This window comes from Dasypus novemcinctus, chromosome 26 (assembly GCF_030445035.2).
Source record: "Dasypus novemcinctus isolate mDasNov1 chromosome 26, mDasNov1.1.hap2, whole genome shotgun sequence".
In the NCBI taxonomy this organism is placed as follows: Eukaryota; Metazoa; Chordata; class Mammalia; order Cingulata; family Dasypodidae; genus Dasypus; species Dasypus novemcinctus.
The window spans coordinates 51,818,384-51,838,956 of record NC_080698.1 but is presented as its reverse complement, the minus strand read 5'-3'; the positions used below and the strand labels follow the sequence as shown (position 1 = coordinate 51,838,956).

Sequence of the window (20,573 nt, the reverse complement as noted above, 5' to 3'; positions counted from 1 at the left end):
AAAGAGAGAATTCTGAGAACATAAAGAGAAAAGCAATGCATAACATATAAGGGATATACAATAAGATTAAGTGCTGATTTCTCACCAGAAACCATGGAGGTAAGAAGCCAGTGGTCTGATATATTTAAGGTACTACAAGAAAAAAACTTCCAGCCAAGAATTTTATATCCAGCAAGACTGTCTTTCAAAAATAAGGGCAAGATTAGAATATTCACAGATAAACAGAAACAGAGAATTTCTAAGCAAGAGACCAGATTTTCAGGAAATACTAAAGGATGTGCTAGAGCCTGAAAAGACGGGAGAGAGATGCCTGGAAGAGAGTCTAGAAATGAAGATTCTATCAATAAAAGTAACTAAAAGTGTCAAGAGAGTGGTGAAAATAAAATATGACAGATAAAACTCAAATAGTCAGGAATAAACTTAACCAACAATGTAAAGCACTTGTATTCAAAAACCTGCAACCCAATGTTAAAAGAAATCAAAAAAGTCCTAAATAACGGGAAGAATAGTCCATGCTCATGGATTGGAAGACTAAATATCATTAAGATGTCAATTCTACTCAAATTGATATACAGATTTAATGCAACCCTGATAAAAATTTCACCAGCATTAAAAAAAAATTGAAAACACAACTATCAAATTTATTGGGAAGGGTAAGGGGTCCTGAATAGTCAGAAACATCATAAAAGGAAAAGCAAACCCTCATCTCCAGACTTTAAATCATACTACCAAGCTATAGTGGTAAAATCAGCATGGTACTGGCATAAAGACAGACACATTGAGCAATGGAACTAAATTGATGGTTCAGAAACAGATCCTCACACGTACAGTCAAGTGATTTTTGATTAGCCTGTCAAAGCCACACAGCTCAGGCAGAACAGTCCATTCAGCAAAATGGTGCTGAAAGAATTGGATATCTATAGCCAAAAGGAAAGAGGACCTCTATCTCACACCTCATCCAGAAATTAACTCAAAATGGATCAAAAACCTAAAAATAAAAGCAAGAACCAGAAAACTACTAGAAGAAATTGTAGGAAAATATCTTCAAGACCTGGTCGTAGGTGGTGGATTCTTAACGGAGATAAGAGAAGGACTGAGTGGACTACTGATGTTTAATGTATGTAGAAGTTTTAATTAGATTTACTGTAAAAATGTGGAAACGTATAGAATGGATGGTAACAAATAGGGAGTAATAGCTAGTTTATAAATGGGGATGTAGCTGAAAATGATAGTCTAGGGATGTAAATGCCAACTGACAGAAAGCTAGAGAATAATCTAGGAACTGAATAGGACAGTAAAACTAGAGGTGGATGAGAATTGTGGTTGATGGTACAGATGCAAGAGTGTCCTTTGGGAGCTAGAGCAATGTAAATCATATTGCAGGGCATTGGGAATGCATGGGGAAAATACAACTGGAGTGACCTATGGACTGTGGTTAGCAGTAATAATACAATATTCTTGCATCTATGCCAAAGATGTACTGTGTTGACAATGGGGCAGTATGGAAATTGTGAGTCAAATGCATACTACGGACCTGGTAACAATCAGATGATATTATCTTATCTGTAACAAATGTTCCACCAGTGTGGTGTGTTGATAGAAGTGTGTTGCTTGGAAATTCTGCACATGTGCATGATTGTTTTATAAGTTTACAACTGCTGTCATAAAAAATATATTTTAACAATAATAATAGGGTGGGTTGGGGGGAAAACCCACCAAATATAAGATAAAGACTATAAATAGTAGTAAGATTTTGACAAAATTCTTTCAGAATTTGTAACAAACATTTCATGACAATGCAAGGTGTGGTGGAGGGTTGATGTATGGGTCCCCTGTATGATGTTATGCATGTTGGCTTTGTAAGTTCACAACTTTTACTATACACTTACTTGTTTATATATGTTCATATATAAATGACAAAGATAATATTAAAAGGGAAGGTTGGGGGAAAATACTTTGGTTAGTAGTGATATTTTGACAACGCTCTTTAATATTAGTTAAAACGGTTTAACAACAACGGAAGGTGTTGGTGGTAGGGTGAGTTATGAGAGTCCTAATGATGTTATACATGTTTGTTTTGTAAGCTCACAACTATTACTATACACTAATTGTTTATGTGTGTTTATGTGTGAGACCTATTTCAATAATTTTTAAAAATGTAAAAAAAATAAAATAAATTAAAAAAAAAAAAAAAGATGGGGCTGAGGGGATATTCCAGAATAAACCTTGTTTTATATAGTCTGTCCTGTAATTCCCCAATTAAATTTAAACAGCCTTGAGATGAGGGAAATTAATAACCCAATGGCCAAATTTCAGTAACTAAAGAAAAAGATCAGTGAAAAAGTTTTTCTAAATTATAACTAAAAGAAATAAAACATTTATAATGTATTCTCCAGAGCCTAACAGTCAGTATGCTTTTGAGGTTATTTGTAAATTTAAGGTGTTATAAAAACAAAGAGGTTTTTTTTGGTTTTTTTTTAGGTCAATATTTTATATTTCTTGTTTTCTCTGTTCACATAGACACTTTACAACAAAATACTCTTTTTGCTCTTTTTTCCATAACTTATGCTGATCAACACTACTCCTGTAACACTGACAATTAGTTCCATTTAAATGGACAACTAGTTCCATTTAGAGGATCTAAATTTAAAGGATCTAAAAACGAGGTTTTAACCTCATATGAAGGAAAGAAAAAGAAAACATTTCCTACTTAAGAAAGAAAAAGAAAACATTTCCTACATAAAATATATTTAATATTATTCTACTTGGATGGAATCTCCCTCAGTTTATCTGTATACTAACAAGTTAACATTAAGTCTGTCAAATATTTATGATAAAATTGTAAGTTTTAATTCATGAAATTATTTTTTTACAAACGTCTTTTAAAAATAATTGTTTTGTCTAAAGTGAAATGATTAGTTTCTCATAGAACAGAATGATAAAATACTTAAAGGAATATGAAAAGAAGTAGAAGGTGTGAATGCTTTTTAAGGGAGTTATGTTTTGTCCCAAGATAAGATGGCTGGTTTTCATAAAATCAGGGTAGAAATATATAGGACAAGACTTGAATGGATATGGAAAGTTGTAGAAAGGTTAGTGGAAGTATATTTTGCTTGTTGGTGACTATAATTCAATAAGCTTATTCAAAGGTGAAACTTGTCTTAAGGTGAAATAACTAGCCTATATGTTTATAAATAGTTATAGGAAATTGTAGGTTGTAGGAAGTCTATAAAAGCATTTTCAAAACCGAGACATTTCAATGTAAGTAGCTTATTCCAGGAAGCCATTATTAAGTGAAAACATATAAGTTGATGTTGATGACAAAAAGTAACTTTATAGCACAAAAACCCATCAGATGCCATCTCAATCTGTTACTACATTTGCTAAGCTTTGTTTACCAAATGGTGTACTGATGCAAAACTAAAATTTGACTCTCTCTCTGTTAAAGTAACACAACTTTATTAAAGTTGGTCTGTTTTGAGGGGAAGGAAATAAAAGTCCTTTTGAAATAATCATTATACATAAAGAACAAAGAATCTGTGCCTTATCAGAATGGTTTCATCATATCCTTAATGGTTTTAAAAAATACAGAGCCACTGCTATTTTGAAAGTTAAGTCTTTTCCAAACTATTTTATTAACTTCTTGGTCACTATGATAGAGGCCTGTTTAAATATAACATTCAGACCTGACAACTTTTATGTTCTAATAAGACCCTTAAGGATATCTTTAATTTAAAACTGTTAAAAAAAAAGAGCATTCTTTCACCTTAAAAAAAAGTGAAGTGCTTAAAGATATATTTATGAAAATTAAGTTATCTATCTCTCTATCTATCTATCAATCTATTTTTTGAGGTACCAGAGACTAGGGATTGAATTCAGGACCTTGTATGTGGGAAGCCGGCGCTCAACTGCTAACCCACACTGGTTCCCCTGATTGGGTTTTATTTTCCCATTTGTTTGCTTGTTGTTGTTTTTTTTTGTTTCTGGTTTTGTTTTTTTTTTTTTGGAGGCACCAGGAACTCAACCCAGGACCTTCCATGTGGGAAGCAGGCATTCAACTACTTCAACCACATCCACTACGTATATTTTTATATATATATATATATATATATATTTTTTTTTTAAGATTTATTTATTTCTTCCCCCCTTCACCCCGTTGTCTGCTCTCTGTGTCCATTCACTGTGTGTTCTTCTGTGTCTGCTTGTACTCTCATTAGGCGGCTCTGGGAACCGATCCTGGGACCTTCCAGAGTGGGAGAGAGGTGATTACTCTCCATGCCACATCAACTCCCAGTTCGGCTTCATCTTCTTATTTTCTCTCCTCTGTGTCTCTTGTTGCATCATTTTGTTGCATCAGCTTTCCGCATTGGCCGGCACTCCTGTGCCGGGCGGCTTTCCCACCCTGAGCGGCATTTCCACACAGGGTGGCCCTCCTGTACAGGGTGACATTCCCACATAGGCCAGCACTCTGCGTGGGCCAGCTTGCTGTGTGGGTCAGTTTGCCCTCACCAGGAAGCCCTGGGCATCAAACCCTGGGCCTCTTATATGGTAGATGGGAGCCCAATTGGTTGAGCCACATCCATTTCCCTGTATCTATATTCTAATTCGCAATGGAAAAATATATTCCTAAACTGAAAAAGATAATACTCATGTAAACTGTGGGAAAGCTTAAATGGGATGTTATTCTGACAATGTTTTAAATTTCAGTCACATTTTATTCTGATGAGAATTTTTACCAAGGTGTTAAACTTCTGTTTAAAAAAAAAACTGGTTTGTCATAAAATACTATGCATAATCATATTATTTATTTCCTAAACTACTGTAAATATACAGGCTTATGTTTAATACTAAGGGAAATATTATTTATAAAATGATATAGGAAAATAATCTTGATTCCACTGAGAATCTTACATTCTCGTAAAGTTTACTAGAAAAATTGTTTTCTTCTCATACTGCTAGAGTTTCTTTGTGATAAACAGTATCTTTCTAAAAGAGAAAACATGAAGGAGAAATTAAATGTGTAACATATTATTTGGGGACTATATAAAATTCTTAAGACTTTTATTAAAGTTCTCACTGTCTATTCTATACTAACACTGATCTGTGTGATGATATTGTTGGTTAGAGTTTTAGTTATTCTTAGAAAAATATGACATTATCTCTTATTAGTTAAACTCTTCTGATCTGATGCTTCTCTAAAAGAGCATGCACTCAGCTCATCTTCAATAAAAAGGAACTTTAAGAAGAAGCAAGGCAAGTCTATATTACGTTTTACTTGTTGATTAACATATTCTTGTAAAAGTGAATTCAGTCACAAAACTATGGTCTGTAGTTACTAGTCTCTAGAAACAGCTTTATTTAAAATACTCAGAAGGATATTAGGGCCTAGAATGTAAGCTCTTGCAACAGTCATATTTATACCTGAGCTCTGATCTCTAATTGTTATTTATGAATCCTGAGATGCTTTACTCTTTATACATAACCTACTAGCTCCCTAGAATTTTTCAGGGCCTGTGTGACCCTTGGAACTGAGAACTAAAGTTAACCAGCTCTAAAGGTGCTGAAAAAAGCAGGATTAATTCTAAAGGGTCTCCCCAATTAAAGGAATTAAAAGCAGTCAGGGGGGAAGCAGACTTGGCCAGTGGTTAGGGCGGCTGTCTACCACATGGGAGGTCTGCGGTTCAAACCCTGGGCCTCCTTGACCCGTGTGGAGCTGGCCCATGCGCAGTGCTGATGCACGCAAGGAGTGTCCTGCCACGCAGGGGTGTCCCCCACATAGGGGAGCCCCACGCACAAGGAGTGCGCCCCGTAAGGAGAGCCGCCCAGTGCGAAAGAAAGTGCAGCCTCCCAAGAATGGTGCTACACACACGGAGAGCTGACACAGCAAGATGATGCAACAAAAAGAAACACAGATTCCTGTGCTGCTGACAACAGAAGCGGATAAAGAAGAAGCTGCAGCAAATAGACAGAGAGAGCAGACAACCGGGGTGGTGGGGAAGGGGAGAGAAATAAATTAATCTTTAAAAATAAATAAATAAAAGAAGTCAGACTTCAATTAAAAGGTAAATGGGGCTAATCTAAAGATTAAAGAGAATCAGGATGCAAGGAAAAAGGTAAAAGTATCAGTATTTTAAGGCTTTAAGTACTATGGGGAATTTATATGGCCAAGAAATTTCTTTAAATTTCTGTGAAAAACTATCTAATTTTGTCTGACTAGTCCAAACATTTAAATAGCATAGCTAACATGGAACCTAAAACTGAGAATGAGATTGTGATATTCTATACAGAGTTCTTATAATACCCTGATGCATTTCAAAGTGTTTTAGGCATAAGATTGAAAGACCCTTGCAAAGACCCCTAAGGGACTTGGGAAAATGTAGAAATTATAAACTTCTTCATCTGGAAAATTCTTAGTATGCTCTCAAACAATAGAAGCTACCAATTTATTGAAATGGTAGAAACCTGTGAAAAAGAAACAAGCTAGGGCTTTGGGAAAGATAGCTGATGATAGAGACACAGGATTCACTTCTCTCCTAGAAAAACAGCTAGAGGACAGGGAGAAATGGCCTGGAAAAAGATGTTCTAGGGTTTAAGACAGCAGGGGAAGGCTGGATGCTACCCAGAAGAGAGAGGAGCAAAGGAAAAGAATCTCCATGAGAAAACTGTGAGTAAAATCTATAGCAGCCAGTACCCACCTCACCCCTCTCCCCCAGAGCCAACAGCTTTGAATATTCCAGCCTCTGGCCAGTGGCTACAAAGCGGGCTGCAGGAGTCCACCTCCCCAGGATGTGAAGAGAGAGGGATGCAGCAAAAGGCTGATTAAGTTTCTGGTCAACAAATTTGGTCTCCTGTGTCCCATGAGCCTTTCCAGGCCAGGTGGGGCCAAGTCATCCTTTGCCCTGGGAGCCTGCAGGGGATGAAAGAGATCCACCTCTAACTAACACCCTCTCTACTGAGAGAGACTGGTTTCTGAGGACACAGAGGAGAATAAAATTATTTCCTACCCAAGAAAAGAGAGGGGGTTGCCAAAAAAGGTTGGAAAACAGCCTCTGAATAAGTTCGATTTGCAAATATCTGAATAACCTTGAGGGAGGATCCTCTGTCACACTGTTGCCATCGTTGTCACAGTGAAAACACTGAACTGGGGTTTGAACTGAAAGGGCTGCAAAAGAGCACCATCTACTGGTGGACCAAGGAGGTGCATGCAAGGAAAGAAACTGACATCAGAGCATACTCACCAGCATAATCAGATGCCTCGACATTGGCAAAAAATTATAAGCCATTCTGAGAAAAGGGAAGATAGGGTCTAAGAAAAGGAATATATCAAAGCACTAGATGAGACACAGTATTTGAGAAAAATAATCAATAAGGTTCATACAAATCTCCAAAATCAAAATAATAGTTGAAAGACATTACAGCTAAAGAAATAAAGAATATCAAAAAGGCACTGGGTAGGCGGCGGACTTGGCCCAGTGGTTAAGGCTACATGGGAGGTCTGCAGTTCAAACCCTGAGCCTCCTTGACCAGTGTGGAGCTGGCCCATGCGCAGTGCTGATGCGTGCAAGGAGTGCCGTGCCACGCAGGGGTGTCCCCACATAGGGGAGCCCCACACGCAAGGAGTGCGCCCCGTAAGGAGAGCCACCCAGCACGAAAGAAAGTGCAGCCTGCCCAAGAATGGCGCCGCACACACAGAGAGCTGACACAACAAGATGACGCAACAAAAAGAAACACAGATTCCCATGCCGCTGACAACAGAAGCGGACAAAGAAGAACATGCAGCAAATAGACACAGAGAACAGACAACTGGGGCAGGGGAGAAATAAAATAAATAAATCTTTAAAAAAAAAAAAGACAGCTAACTGATGCAATGGAAAGGTGTAACAAGCTGACACAACAAGATGACAGAACAAGAGACTCAAGAAGAAAAACAAAATGAGAGCCTTTTCACGAAGATGGCACTGAAAGCAAAGAAGGAAGCACCTGCCCCTCCCAAAATCGAAGCAAAAATAAAAGCTTTGAAAGCCACAAAGGCAGTACTGAAAGGCATCCACAGCCACAAAAAAGAGAAGATCTGCATGTCGCCCATCTTCCAGCAGTCTAAGATGCTGTGTCTTAGGAGACAGCCCAAATATCCTCGGAAAAGCACCCCCAGGAGAAACTAGCTTGACCATGATACCATCATCAAGTTCCCCCTGACCACTGAGTCAGCCGTGAAGAAGACTGAAGACAACAACACACTTGTGTTCACTGTGGACGTCAAGGCCAACAAGCACCAGGTCGAGCAAGCTGTGAAGAAGCTCTATGGCACTGATGTGGCCCAGGTCAACACCCTCATCAGGCCTGAGGGAGAGAAGAGGGCATACGCTTGACTGGCTCCTGACTATGATGCATTGGATGTTGCCAACAAAATTGGGATCATCTAAACTGAATCCAGCTGGCTTATTCTAAATATGTAAGTTTTTTGACCATAAAAAAAAAAAAAAACACACACAATGAGAGACACAAAGAAGCAGGGAACAGAGGTGGCTCAAGTGATTAGGCATCTCCCTCCTACACCGGAGGTTCCAGGTTTGGATCCTGGTGCCTACTAAAGAAACAAAGAAGACAAACAGACTCAGCAAGTACAAACAACAAGGGGGTGAAGAGAAATAAGTAATAAAAATAAAATAAATCTTAAAAAAAAAAAGTATACACTGTGACCTAGTAGGATTTATTCCTGGGATCAAGGGTAGTTAAACCAAATTAACATAATATCACATTAACAAATTGAAGGGAAAAAAACACATGATCATCTCAGTCAATACGGAAAAGACATTCAACAAAATCCAGCATCCTTTCTTGATAAAAACACTCCAAAAGATATGAAGAGAAGCTAAATTCCTCAGTATGATAAAAGGCATCTATGGAAAAGCCAAAGACAACATTGTACTCAAAGGGGAAAGGTTGAAAGCTTTCCCTCTAAGACTGGGAACAAAACAAGGATGCCCACTGTCACCATTGTTATTCAACATCTTGCTAGAAGTTCTAGTTAGAGCAATTAAAAAGACTCAAATACCTAGAAAACAATTTAACCAGAGATTTGCAGGACCTATATTCAGAAAATTACAAAACACTACTAAAAGAAATCAAAGGCCTAAAGAAAATGGAAAGACATTCCATGTTCATGGACTGGAAAACTAAATATCATGAAGATGTCAATCATACCCAAACTGATTAAGATTTCAAGTCAATACCAATCAAAATCCAACAGCCTACCTTACAGAAATAGAACGAGCAATTACCAATTTTATTCAGAAGGGAAAGGGATCCCAAATAGTTAAAATATCCTAAATAAGAAGAGTAATGGGGGAGGACTCTCACTGCCTCACCTTGAAAGATAGTACAAAGTTACAGTGATCAAAAGAGCATGGTTTTGGCATAAAGACAGACACGCTGATCAGTGGAACAGAACTGAGAAATAAACCCTCACCTCACAGTCAAGTGGTTTATTTTTAGGAGGTACCGGGGATTGAACCTGGGACCTCACACATGGGAAGCAGGTGCTGAAACACTGAGCTACACCCACTCCCACAGCCAACTGGTTTTTGGTTTTTTTTAAAAAGATTTATTTATTTATTTAATTCCTCCCCCTCCCCTGGTTGTCTGTTCTCTGTGTCTATTTGCTGCGTCTTGTTTCTTTGTCCGCTTCCGTTGTCAGCGGCACAGGAAGTGTGGGCGGCGCCATTCCTGGGCAGGCTGAACTTTTTTTCGCGCTGGGCGGCTCTCCTAGAGGGGCGCACTCCTTGCATGTGGGGCTCCCCTACGCGGGGGACACCCCTGCGTGGGGTGGCACTCCTTGCGCACATCAGCACTGCGCATGGGCCAGCTCCACACGGGTCAAGGAGGCCCGGGGTTTGAACCGCGGACCTCCCATGTGGTAGAACGGACGCCCTAACCACTGGGCCAAGTCCGTTTTCCCTAGCCAACTGGTTTTTGACAACCTTCCCAAGTCCATTGTAACAGGACAAAACAGTCTCTTCAACAAATGGTGCTGGCAAAACTGGAGATCCACAACCAAAAGAATGAAAAAGGACCCCTATCTCACTCCCTATACAAGAATCAATTCAAAATGGATCAAAGACCTACATATAAAAGCCAGAACTATAAAAACTACTAAGAAAATATAGGGAAACATCTTCAAAATCTCGTGGTATATGGTTTCTAGGATCTTACACTTAAAACACGAGCAACAAAAGAAAAAAAAATAGATAAATGGGATTGCCTCAAAATGTAATACTTTCACAACTTAAAAGACTTTGTCAAAAGGGTGAAAAGGCAGCTGACTCGATGGGAGAAAATATTTGGAAATCACAAATCTGATAAGGGTTTAATATCCATGATATATAAAAGAGATACTACAACCCAACAATAAAAAGACAAATGACCTGAGTAGACATTTATCCAAAAAAGAAATACAAATGGAGAAAAAAATACAAGAAAAAATGCTCAATAGCTAAAGTGATTAGAGAAATGCAAATCAAAGTTACAAAGAGATATCATTTCACACCTATTAGAATGGCCACTCTTAAAAAAGCAAAAAACTACAAGTGTTGGAAAAGATGTGGAGAGACAGGAATGTTTATTTGTTGTTAGTGGGAATGTAGAATCATACAGTCACTGTAGGGGACTAGTTGACAGTTCCTAAAGAATCTGAATATAGATTTGCAACATAACGCAGCAATACCACTACTGGGTATATACCCAGACAAACTGAGAGCAGTCACATCAATAGACCTATGCACACCAATGTTCATAGTGGCATTATTTATAATTGCCAAGAAGTTGGAGACAACCCAGGTGTCCATCAACTGATGAATGGATAAACAATCTTGGTATATACACACAATGGTTATTATGCACCTGTAAGAAGAAATGAAGTTGTGAAGCACATGACAACATGGATGAACCTAGAGGACATTATGTTGAGTGAAGCAAGCCAGACACAAAAGGACAAAAACTGTATGACAACGTTATTATGAACTAAATATATTGTATAAACCCATAGAGTTAATAACTAGAATATAGGTCACCAGAAAATAGAATGAGGTTACATAATGGAAAACTGAAGGTTAATCTGTACAGAATTAGGTAAAAAGGTTGTAAATCTTTAGAAATGAACAGAAATGGTGAAAGTGCATCATAGTGTTTATAACTAGCAGTGCTCTTATATGGGTTTGACAATGGTTGAAAAGGGAAAGTCTAAGGTCATATATATTACTAGAAAGCAAGCTAAAAAATTAACATGGGACTATATAGCATAGTGAAACCTCATTTGAAATATCAGTATGGGTAATATTGTATATACAATACTGTTTTTATTAGAAACTGAACAAATATATGTTAATGTTACAAAATGTTAATATGAGGCAAAATACAACCAAAGTAAACCATGGATAATAGTACATAGTAATATATTTATATCTTCCATTAAGGGTAAAAAAGTAAAAAGAAAAGAAAAGTAATATACTAACTGAAAGAAACTAGGATACTACATATATGTCCATCTATACAGGATATAAATACAAATAAACTAAAGAGAAAAAAAGTAGCAGCTATTATGCCAGGGGAAGCATAGAGAGATTGAGGGGTGATGAGTTTTGTTTTTTAGTCCTTTTTTTGTTTTTTATTACTAATATTATTGGAATAATGAAAATGCTCTCATAATAATTGAAGTGATGAATGCGCACCTATTTACCAAATGCCACTTATTGTATACTTTGGAAAGACTATGCTTTGAAATACGTATCAATGAAATTGATTGGATAAGAGGGGAAAAAAAGAACATGCTAGTGTTCTGAGCCCTTGATCTCATGTCTCATGCTCATGCAACTTATTATATTTCTGTAATGAAGAAGCTAAACCAAACTATAATTAATGCCTTAGAGTCAGTTCTAGAGACTCTTTGTTTACTCACATGTGGCCAGCTTCTCTAATTCAAACTCTCACTATCTTCTTTCCTACATGGAACAGGAATTCCAGCAATAAACTTCCCTGACAATATGGGACTTAACTTCCAGAGATTTTCCTTGGCAATGTAGGACTTGACAACTCCCAGGCATAAGCGTCCCTGACAAGGTGGGATAGGCCAAAAGGGAGAAGAAATAGAATAATGTTTTAATGGCTAAGAGATTTCAAATAGAGTTAAGAGTTATTTCCAGAGGTTACTCTTATGTAGGTGTCAGCCATGCAGGCAAAGCTCAAAGAATATTTTGGGTTCCGTCTAAGAAAGGCTATAAAATTATTTTTCCAATGTAACATGGTTATTTAGACCTATAATTCTCAATTTACATAGTAAGTTTATTTTTCAGAAAGTCTCTGAATTATTACTATGCCACAAATAGCTGCACTCCTTTCCCCAAAATGTTGATGCCTCTTTTCGTCATGAAGATGCCAGAAAGATCTGATGTCCAGATTATCCACACGATTGGGAATTTTACAAAACAGAGAGGGAGAAATTGTAACTGAGGGTGAAGAATTAAAAAATAGGGAACGGATGTGGCTCAAGCAGTTGAGCTCCCACCTCCAAAGTGGGAGGTCCCAGGTTTGGTTCCCATAGCCTCCTGAAAAAACAAAAATGAACAAGCAAACAAACCAAAGAAGGCCAACGCAGGGGAGCCAATGTGACTCAGTGGTTGAGTACTGGCTTCCCATATATGAGGTCCTGGGTTCAATCCCCAGCCTCCAATACCTCAAAAAAAAAAAAAAAAAAAAAAGAATAATTATGATTGCTAAATCGTTATTAGATGCCTTTATACTCTATACTAGCAAAAGGTTAATACCTGAAATTACTGAAGCTGGATAGAGTAGTGTCACCCATTTATGGTTACTCTAAACTTAACCTCACCCTAGTGTATACTGACTTTTAGGACAGTAACCACTCTACCCACCTGTTTAATATCCACATGAAAGACCTTGTAACTGACCTTTCTTCTATATACTCCTGCCCCAAATCTTTGTGACTGACCCTGGTTTGCTACTCTTACCCCCTTCTGTACTATTCAGCCCCTTAATGTTTATTAATGAAGGAACCTACATTCAGCTCCATCCCAATTATTCATTAGCACCCCAATGTTATAAATTAGAATTTCTGCATATCAGGGAGGCAGTTTTCAGGCCTTCTAAGTCAACTGACCTCCTTTACTTGCGCAACCAAATAAACTTTTCCTCTCTTAGGAAAAAAAAAATGAAAAAGAAGAGGTTAGTGGTGCTCTCAAGACACAGAAGTGTCTACCCAGAAGCTGTACTACATCAACAAATGTTAAAATGTTCACTTTTCTAAATCATGGGAGAGGAAACACAGTGTTATTTTAATTATTATTGCTATTGATTTCCTGAATTTTTCTTTCTCTCCCCTTCCCCGCACCACCCCCCCCCAGTTGTCTGCTCTCTGTGCCCATTCGCTGTATGTTCTTCTGTGTCTGCCTGTATTCTTGTCAGTGGCACCAGGAATCTTTGTCTTTTTGTTGCATCATCTTGCTGTGTCAGCTCTCTGTGTGTGGTGCCACTCCCGGACAGGCTGCACTTTTTTTGCATGGGGCAGCGCTCCTTGCATGGGCGCACTTCTTGTGCATGGGGCTCCCCTACATGGGGGACACCCCTGCGTGGCAGGGCACTCCTTGCGCGCATCAGCACTACGCATGGGCCAGCTCATCACACAGGTAAGGAGGCCTGGGGTTTGAACACTGGACCCTCCATATGGTAGGCGGACGCTCTATCTGTTGAGCCCAAATCCGCTTCCCTGATTTCCTAACTTACAACCTACTTTACAAGCAGAAAACCTTACAGTAAGGAAAGAAAGTGAGGGTGGGGCTTTCTTTTTTTTTTAGGAGGTACAGGGGCTCGAACTGGGATCTCATACACGGGAAGCAGGTGTTCAACCACTTGAACTATATCCACTCCCCAAGATCGGGGCTTATTATGAGATGTTTTTGAGAAGAGCAAAGCACAAGCCAATGTGTCTACCAAGACAGAGAAGAGGAACTGACAACTTAATTCTTTCTCTGCCAGGTGGTACCAGGCAATAGCAAGATACATGGCATTACCAGGATTCACCTCAAAAAAGAAGGAATCAAAAGGTATGGTGGCAATTTATGAAAATGAGCATCAGGTCACAAACTACACAAAGGATAGATGATGGCTACAGCTGTAGCTCAGCAGAGGGTTTAATTAATTAACATCATTTCCAGTAGTTTGGGCATTTTCATAGTGATCCCAGAATGGCAGCCATTATCACCTACAGAACTATTAACAGTGACCATTCACTGGTCATCAAACAAAAATACTGGGAAGCAGATTTGGCTCAACTGATAGAGCGTCCGCCTACCATATGGAGGGTCCAGTGTTCAAACCCAGAACATCCTGATCCATGTGGTAAGCTGGCCCTCGCGCAGTGCTGATGCGCACAAGGAGTGCCGTGCCATGCAGGGGTGCCCCCCATGTAGGCGAGCCCCACGTGCAAGAAGTGTGCCCTGCAAGGAGAGCCACCCCACATGAAAAAAGTGCAGCCTGCCCAGGAGTGGCGCCGAACACACAGGGAGCTGATGCAGCAAGATGACACAATAAAGAGACACAGATTCCTGGTGCCGCTGACAAGAATACAAAGCAGACACAGAAGAACATACAGCGAATGGACACAGAGAGCAGACAATGGGGGGCGATAAATTTAAAAAATAAAAAATAAAGAAATAAAACAAAAATACTCTCATCCCAGCTGCTTTCTCTACCTGGCTAATTCCTATTCAGCTCATAGGCCTCACCTGGCCATAAGGACACAGAGCCCAGTCTCACTTCCAGGTGTCCTGACTCTAAATCCCACTACACTACATCACTATGTTCCTCTTAAACTGTACATCCACTAAAGGTATTCTGGGATTGCTGGTGGTAACAAGAGCTGAGGCATTTGAACGGACTCAAAAAGGGAAGTGAAAAGCCTATGGGCAGTTTCCCAAACTCGTAAACTTGAAACTCCCAAGTGAATTTCCCAGAACTCTTCCCAGCCAACTGCTTACTGTCTCCAGCTTCTGCTCTTGCTCGCAGAACCTGCCCACAACACAGGGGAACCAGCTTCCTGCCCTTACCCTGGGCCACCAATGCCTCCACCCTCCTGCTCTTAAGTGGACAAAGAAAGGGTGAGAAAATGAGTTTGTTACCACACACTCAGGATGACTCTGTGACTCACCCAGGCCCCTAGCTGGGAAATCATTCCAGGGCCCTCTAGCAGAAGCTAAAAATGATTCAAAGGAACAACTTTCCAAAGCATTCTCGGCCATGTGCAGGCATGCACATAATGAAGAGCCAAATCTGTCTCGCGAATCAGAAGCAGACCCCAAGCTGCACACAATGCATCACCTCGTAGAGTTTCACGATGTCAGGGGTGTGCTCCTTCTCATCAATCTGCTGCTCTCTCTTGAGGAGTGTGTCCTTGCAGTGCGTACAGCAGCGGATCCGGTCATCATCCTTCTCGTCCAGGACTGAGCTCACACTGCTCACACTGCTGATGCTGCCCCGGCGGGAGCCCTGGATGCTGTTGGGGGACTGGCTGGGGCTGGTGTGGGTGCTCAGGGCATCCTTGCTGGCACTGGTGAGCTTGCCTGTAAACCATAACAAAGGACAGGTGGCAGTAACCCCACAGCATCCAATGATCTCATGTCCTGTGACAAAAGCATGTCAGTCCACAGGGGCTTGACTTGGAGAGTAGTAAGATCAAGCTTCTCCTATGAGCAGGAAGCACCTATACCTCTGCCTTCCTAGAGTTAAACTCTGTGATGGGAAAGGACTCCCACTGTCATCCAGGGATGGTCTAAACAGGCCTTTAGTTCTGCTTTTTATTCTACCCAGAATGCCCTCCTTCTTCCATCTTCTTTGAAATCCTACTCATCTTCCAAGGCTCTTTTCGAACCTCACCTCACAATCCTGAGGATCTGTGCTCTCGCTGTGTCTCGCTGTCTCCCCAGAGCCTCCTTAGCTCTCACTATCTCTCTTAGTATGTCACTGTAGTCTGTTCTATATGACAGTGAGCTCACTGTGACTTTAACCTGAAAGGAAGACACTAGCCTGCTTCTCATTTTTCACGATCCTCTCCTACAGTCTCCAGAGCCTTTCCTGCCCCATCCACATAGAGCAAAGAGTCAATTAGCCTCGCCTGGGTGCCTGCCACAATTTTTCTCACTGCACTTCTCTCTTTAGAAAGCAATTATTTGTTAGTGAGTCTATAGCCCCTATAGACATTGGAGTCCTTGGGGAAATGACTATGCCTTAGAGACCAAGGGTGAGCAAAAGAGGATCTGTGGGCCAAATCCATCAGCAGGCCTTTGTTTTGAATGGATCTTTGAGCTAAGTATGGTTTCTATGTTTTTAAGACTGCCAAAAGAAAAAAAAAAGAAATGTCAGAGAATGCAGGTGGCCCAAAAAGTCTAAAATATTTATCTTCTGACCCTTTAAAATAAACATTTGCTGACCCCTATTATAGACTATTGTATCCCTGGCCCAGAGCGCATGGCCTAGCCTGTAGTGGGCTTCATGGAATCAACCAGTAAATTAATGAAGATCCCATGGTCTCAGTGGTGATTAGCAAAGTCCGACCCAGGGGAGAAGAAGGCCAGGGTCTCGTCTGCACGTTACCTACTTGCCAAGGGCAGGCTGATGAGCTCCATACACTTCTTGCACATAATAGATCCACAGAGGCGACAGTGATGACGACGGTTACGGATGCTGAACTTATTCCCACAGTCTGGACAGAAAGGGACATCCTGGTCGCTGACCCAAGGCACCACAGACTTTTCTATTGCTTTAGGAAAACAAACCAAAAACCAAGAAAACAACAAAAAAAGGCCATGTGTAGAAGAGATTTGGTCAGGGAATAAAATAAAAAACAGAATTAATGTGAGCAAAATTCTAATTACCTCGAATCTTGGCAGACTCAGTGTTCTGTCTGTCAAATGCAGTGAGCTGACAAGAAGAGTTCCAAATAGAATCAGTCAGGTGATGTGTACACTTTCCACAAGCAAGAGGCATCACATCTGCCTTTCTCAAGTCTCACCTGTCATTCCCAACCCCACAAGTCACAAAAGCAACTTCACATGGGACAGAGTCTGAGTTGTGACTCCTATGTCCCTCCCTTCCGGTGCCCCATTTCTAATCTCTCTATTTTCAGTTACCCATTTAAGCAAACACCAGGAGAGGGCAAGGATGAGGCAGGGGTGGCTACTGAAAGCAACAGGGAATTCCCAGTTCTCCACAGTCCTCCTGGACAACAAAATGGACACAAATTTCTGCCCAACAAAGTACTCATAAAGAACTATATCTATGGACGCTACCACGCCCACCACACAATCCAGGTTATACACACCAAGCTATCCTTAGGGCAAAGCAAAACAGTGGTCATGGTATTGAAGATGTGCTCTCCTGACCCAGGACAACAAGGCTCAGTAAAAGGTTCTCAGCCAACACATGGCCCTGGCAGAAAACTCCTCACAAACCTAGTCAGTAGTTTTTCTTGGTTATCATCAAATGATATCACATACTATATTCCATAGGGTGACTATACCTGGGACACCCAGAAAAGAAAATAATCTGAGGGGAGAAAGGTTTTCTAGGAGCCACATGGGCTTCATAGGTAAAAAATGGGAACAGGTATGTGATGAGTCTGTCAACCTGGCCTTCAGCAAAACCAACCCAGGCTAGAACCACCTACTGTGTACTCTGCACCTAAGTGGGGTTTTTCTCTGCCAGCATCAGATATATATAGCATAAGTAGCACATGCTACAGACATGTTTTATCTTCCCCCAGAAAATTTGCACTTCTAGGGAAAAAAAATTTTAAAACAACAAAATTTACCTTCTCTAACCTGATTATTAATTTATTGACTTCAACAACATAGTGGTCAATTCTAGCAGCTCGGTGTTTTTTGAAGTCGGAAAGATGGCTTCTCACAGCACCTAGGAGGAAGGTAGGGAGACAAATGATTTGTAATTTCTCTGACTAAGCCAATCTCACTTGCTGCCCATCCTCAATGAATTTTAAAAGCAAGTAAGAATTCTGGGATTTTAGAGTCTTAATAAAAATTCAAAAATTAGGAAAGCAGACAAGGAAATTTGCTAAAGTTGTCAACATGGGAGGCCACAAAGTACGAAGTACAAGATGAGAGACATGAGAGTATAGTGGAGAGGAGCCTGGACTGGAGCCAGCCTATATTCAAGTTTCAATTCTGTCCCACACTGGGTGGCTTTGGACAAGTTACTTAACCTCTCTGTTACTTAAGAGTACTCACCTGTAAAATGGGCAAATTAATAGTACCTACTTCATGGGGTTGTTATGAGGATTAAATAAGTTAAAATTTATAAAGTCCTTGAACACAGCCTGGCCAAGAATGTTTATTAAATTAAAAAGGTGGTAACACCATTGGCAATTTTTTCTTAATTCTCTTCATGCTTTCCTCTACTTTCCAAAGTTGGTACAATATGGTCTCTCATCAGAATAAAAACAATTCTTCCCAAAATGGTCAAAAAAAAGAGTAAATGCTAATAGATGTCCTTGGGGGAACTAATTAAACTGATATCTTCCTCAGTCCCACGGCCAAGATGTGGGACAAACTTCCCCAATAAATTGTAACCAAGCAGCTGGTTGTCTCAGTGTACCTGAGACAACCTTGCTTAATCTTTCTTCTTCCAAAAAACCCCTGCACCTCCAAGCCCTCAAGCACTCATGTTCATTTCCTCCTCCCAGTACCCAACCTGGGACCTCCCGTGTGGGAAGCAGATGCGCAACTGCTTGAGCCACATCCACTCCTGTAGTATTATTTTTAAAGCAAGTTTCTCTTGCTTCGTATGTTATTTCTATGACAGTGCTGTCCAATACAACGTTTTGCAATGAGGAAAATGCTCCCACTGTCCAATATAGTGGCCATTAGCCACATGTGGCTATTGAGCATTTGAGATGTGGCTACTGTGGTTGAGGAACTGACTTTTAAGTTTATTTAATTTTAAGTAATTTACATAGCTATGTATGTCCAGAGGCTACCATATTGAACAGTGTAATTTCAGGACTCTCCTCATCCAAAAAGACACCTTCTATAGCGGCACTAGAAAGATATGGTAGATAACCCTGGGTAAATACATCACTCCCTTTCTTAGAGCCTTAGTTTCCTCATCTATAGCAGCATTTCCACCCCATTCTACCTCATAAGGCTTTTATGAAAGGGGAGCAAGGTAATGAATATAAAAGTTTGATAAAATACTGTGCAAATAAAAGGAATCATCATTTACCCATTTCATAGATAGATAATACCTTATTACATTAATGATGCTAGTATCTAACAGTCAAAGGATATGTAAGATTAGTTAGGTGAACTTAGTGTGGCATGATTTTTTTGGTAACAGTCACATACCATACCATTAAAGTCTACAATTCAATGGTTTTCAGTATATTCACAGTTATACAACCATCACCACAGGCAATTTTAGAACATATCACCACCACGAAAGTGTGACGATTTTGAACATTATGTAGATGATTCCATAATTATGCATTTCAGAAAGGGAAGTTGCATAAACCTTTGTCTCTCATTAGGCAAATAACATCCTATAAGAGAAGGGAACCCTGTCAATGAAATTTAGGCCTCAGTGTCACGGAGACTTGACTCACCCCCAAATTCTGCAATTTACTCATGGTTTGACCCTGGGCAGGTTCCCCTGGGATGCAGAGAGGATTAAATGAGAAGACACGCATAAAGCAGTGCCTGACGCAAAGCAGATGCTCAGCTCTTTCCCTTCTATTTTCTCCCCCCACCAGGACATAAGATCTAAACATAAGTTTAAATCATTTTGGTTTCCCGATACCACCTTAAAACAGAACCTAGATCACAGCAGATGCTCAATAAACATTTGCTAAATGAATGGATTTCTTACCAAGCTCCTGGGGTTCCCACATATAAGGATCGACCCCTCCGTAGCTGAAAGACTCATATCCTTGGGTCCCTGATTCTCCTCGGTCATCTCCTTCTCGTTTCAAAAACCTCTTCTTTGCTTTCTTAGCCTTCTGGACAAGACCTTGAAAAATGGAACAAATGACTCAAGTGAATCCATGAGGAAAACCGAGTAAAGGGTCAAGGACAATCTCAAAAAAAGAGAGGTTGATGAAAGAACTATGCTTTGTTTTAAAATGCTCAAGAAATTTTTAGATCCCAAATAAAACACAACAATAAGCAAATACCATATTACAACTACCCTAAATACTCACTAGTCAATATGAGCAGTAAGTTAGTTTACACAGCTAACTTAAGGACTAAATTATAGTTCGCTGCCAAGTTTAAGAGCCCATTTAAATAGAAGGAGTGGGAGGAAGAGATGAGATGTGGGGGCATTTTCAGGGGTTGGAGTTGTCCTGGGTGGTGCTGCAGGGACAGTTACTGGACATTGTATGTCTTCCCATGGCCCACTGGGTGGACTGTGGGAGAGTGTGGGCTATGGTGTGGACCATTGACCACGAGGTGCAGCGGTGCTCAGAGATGTATTCACCAAATGCAATGAATGTCCCA

General features: G+C 40.0%; 1 protein-coding gene and 1 pseudogene across 3 annotated transcripts in view; one reads left to right on the top strand and one right to left on the bottom strand.

The window, feature by feature from the left end:
* The window catches only part of RBSN (rabenosyn, RAB effector), a 41,138-nt gene that overhangs the window by 12,896 nt on the left and 7,669 nt on the right, over positions 1–20,573 (bottom strand). For all 3 annotated transcript variants that reach the window (XM_004482359.5, XM_071212239.1, XM_071212238.1), the window contains 5 exons: positions 19,945–20,085; positions 17,876–17,976; positions 16,941–16,986; positions 16,664–16,825; positions 15,388–15,629 (listed from right to left, as the gene is read on the bottom strand). In XM_004482359.5, coding sequence (XP_004482416.2) covers positions 15,388–15,629; positions 16,664–16,825; positions 16,941–16,986; positions 17,876–17,976; positions 19,945–20,085 — 692 coding nt within the window. The remainder of the gene's footprint in view (positions 1–15,387; positions 15,630–16,663; positions 16,826–16,940; positions 16,987–17,875; positions 17,977–19,944; positions 20,086–20,573) is intronic.
* On the top strand, positions 7,953–8,423 carry LOC131276110 (large ribosomal subunit protein uL23-like; annotated as a pseudogene).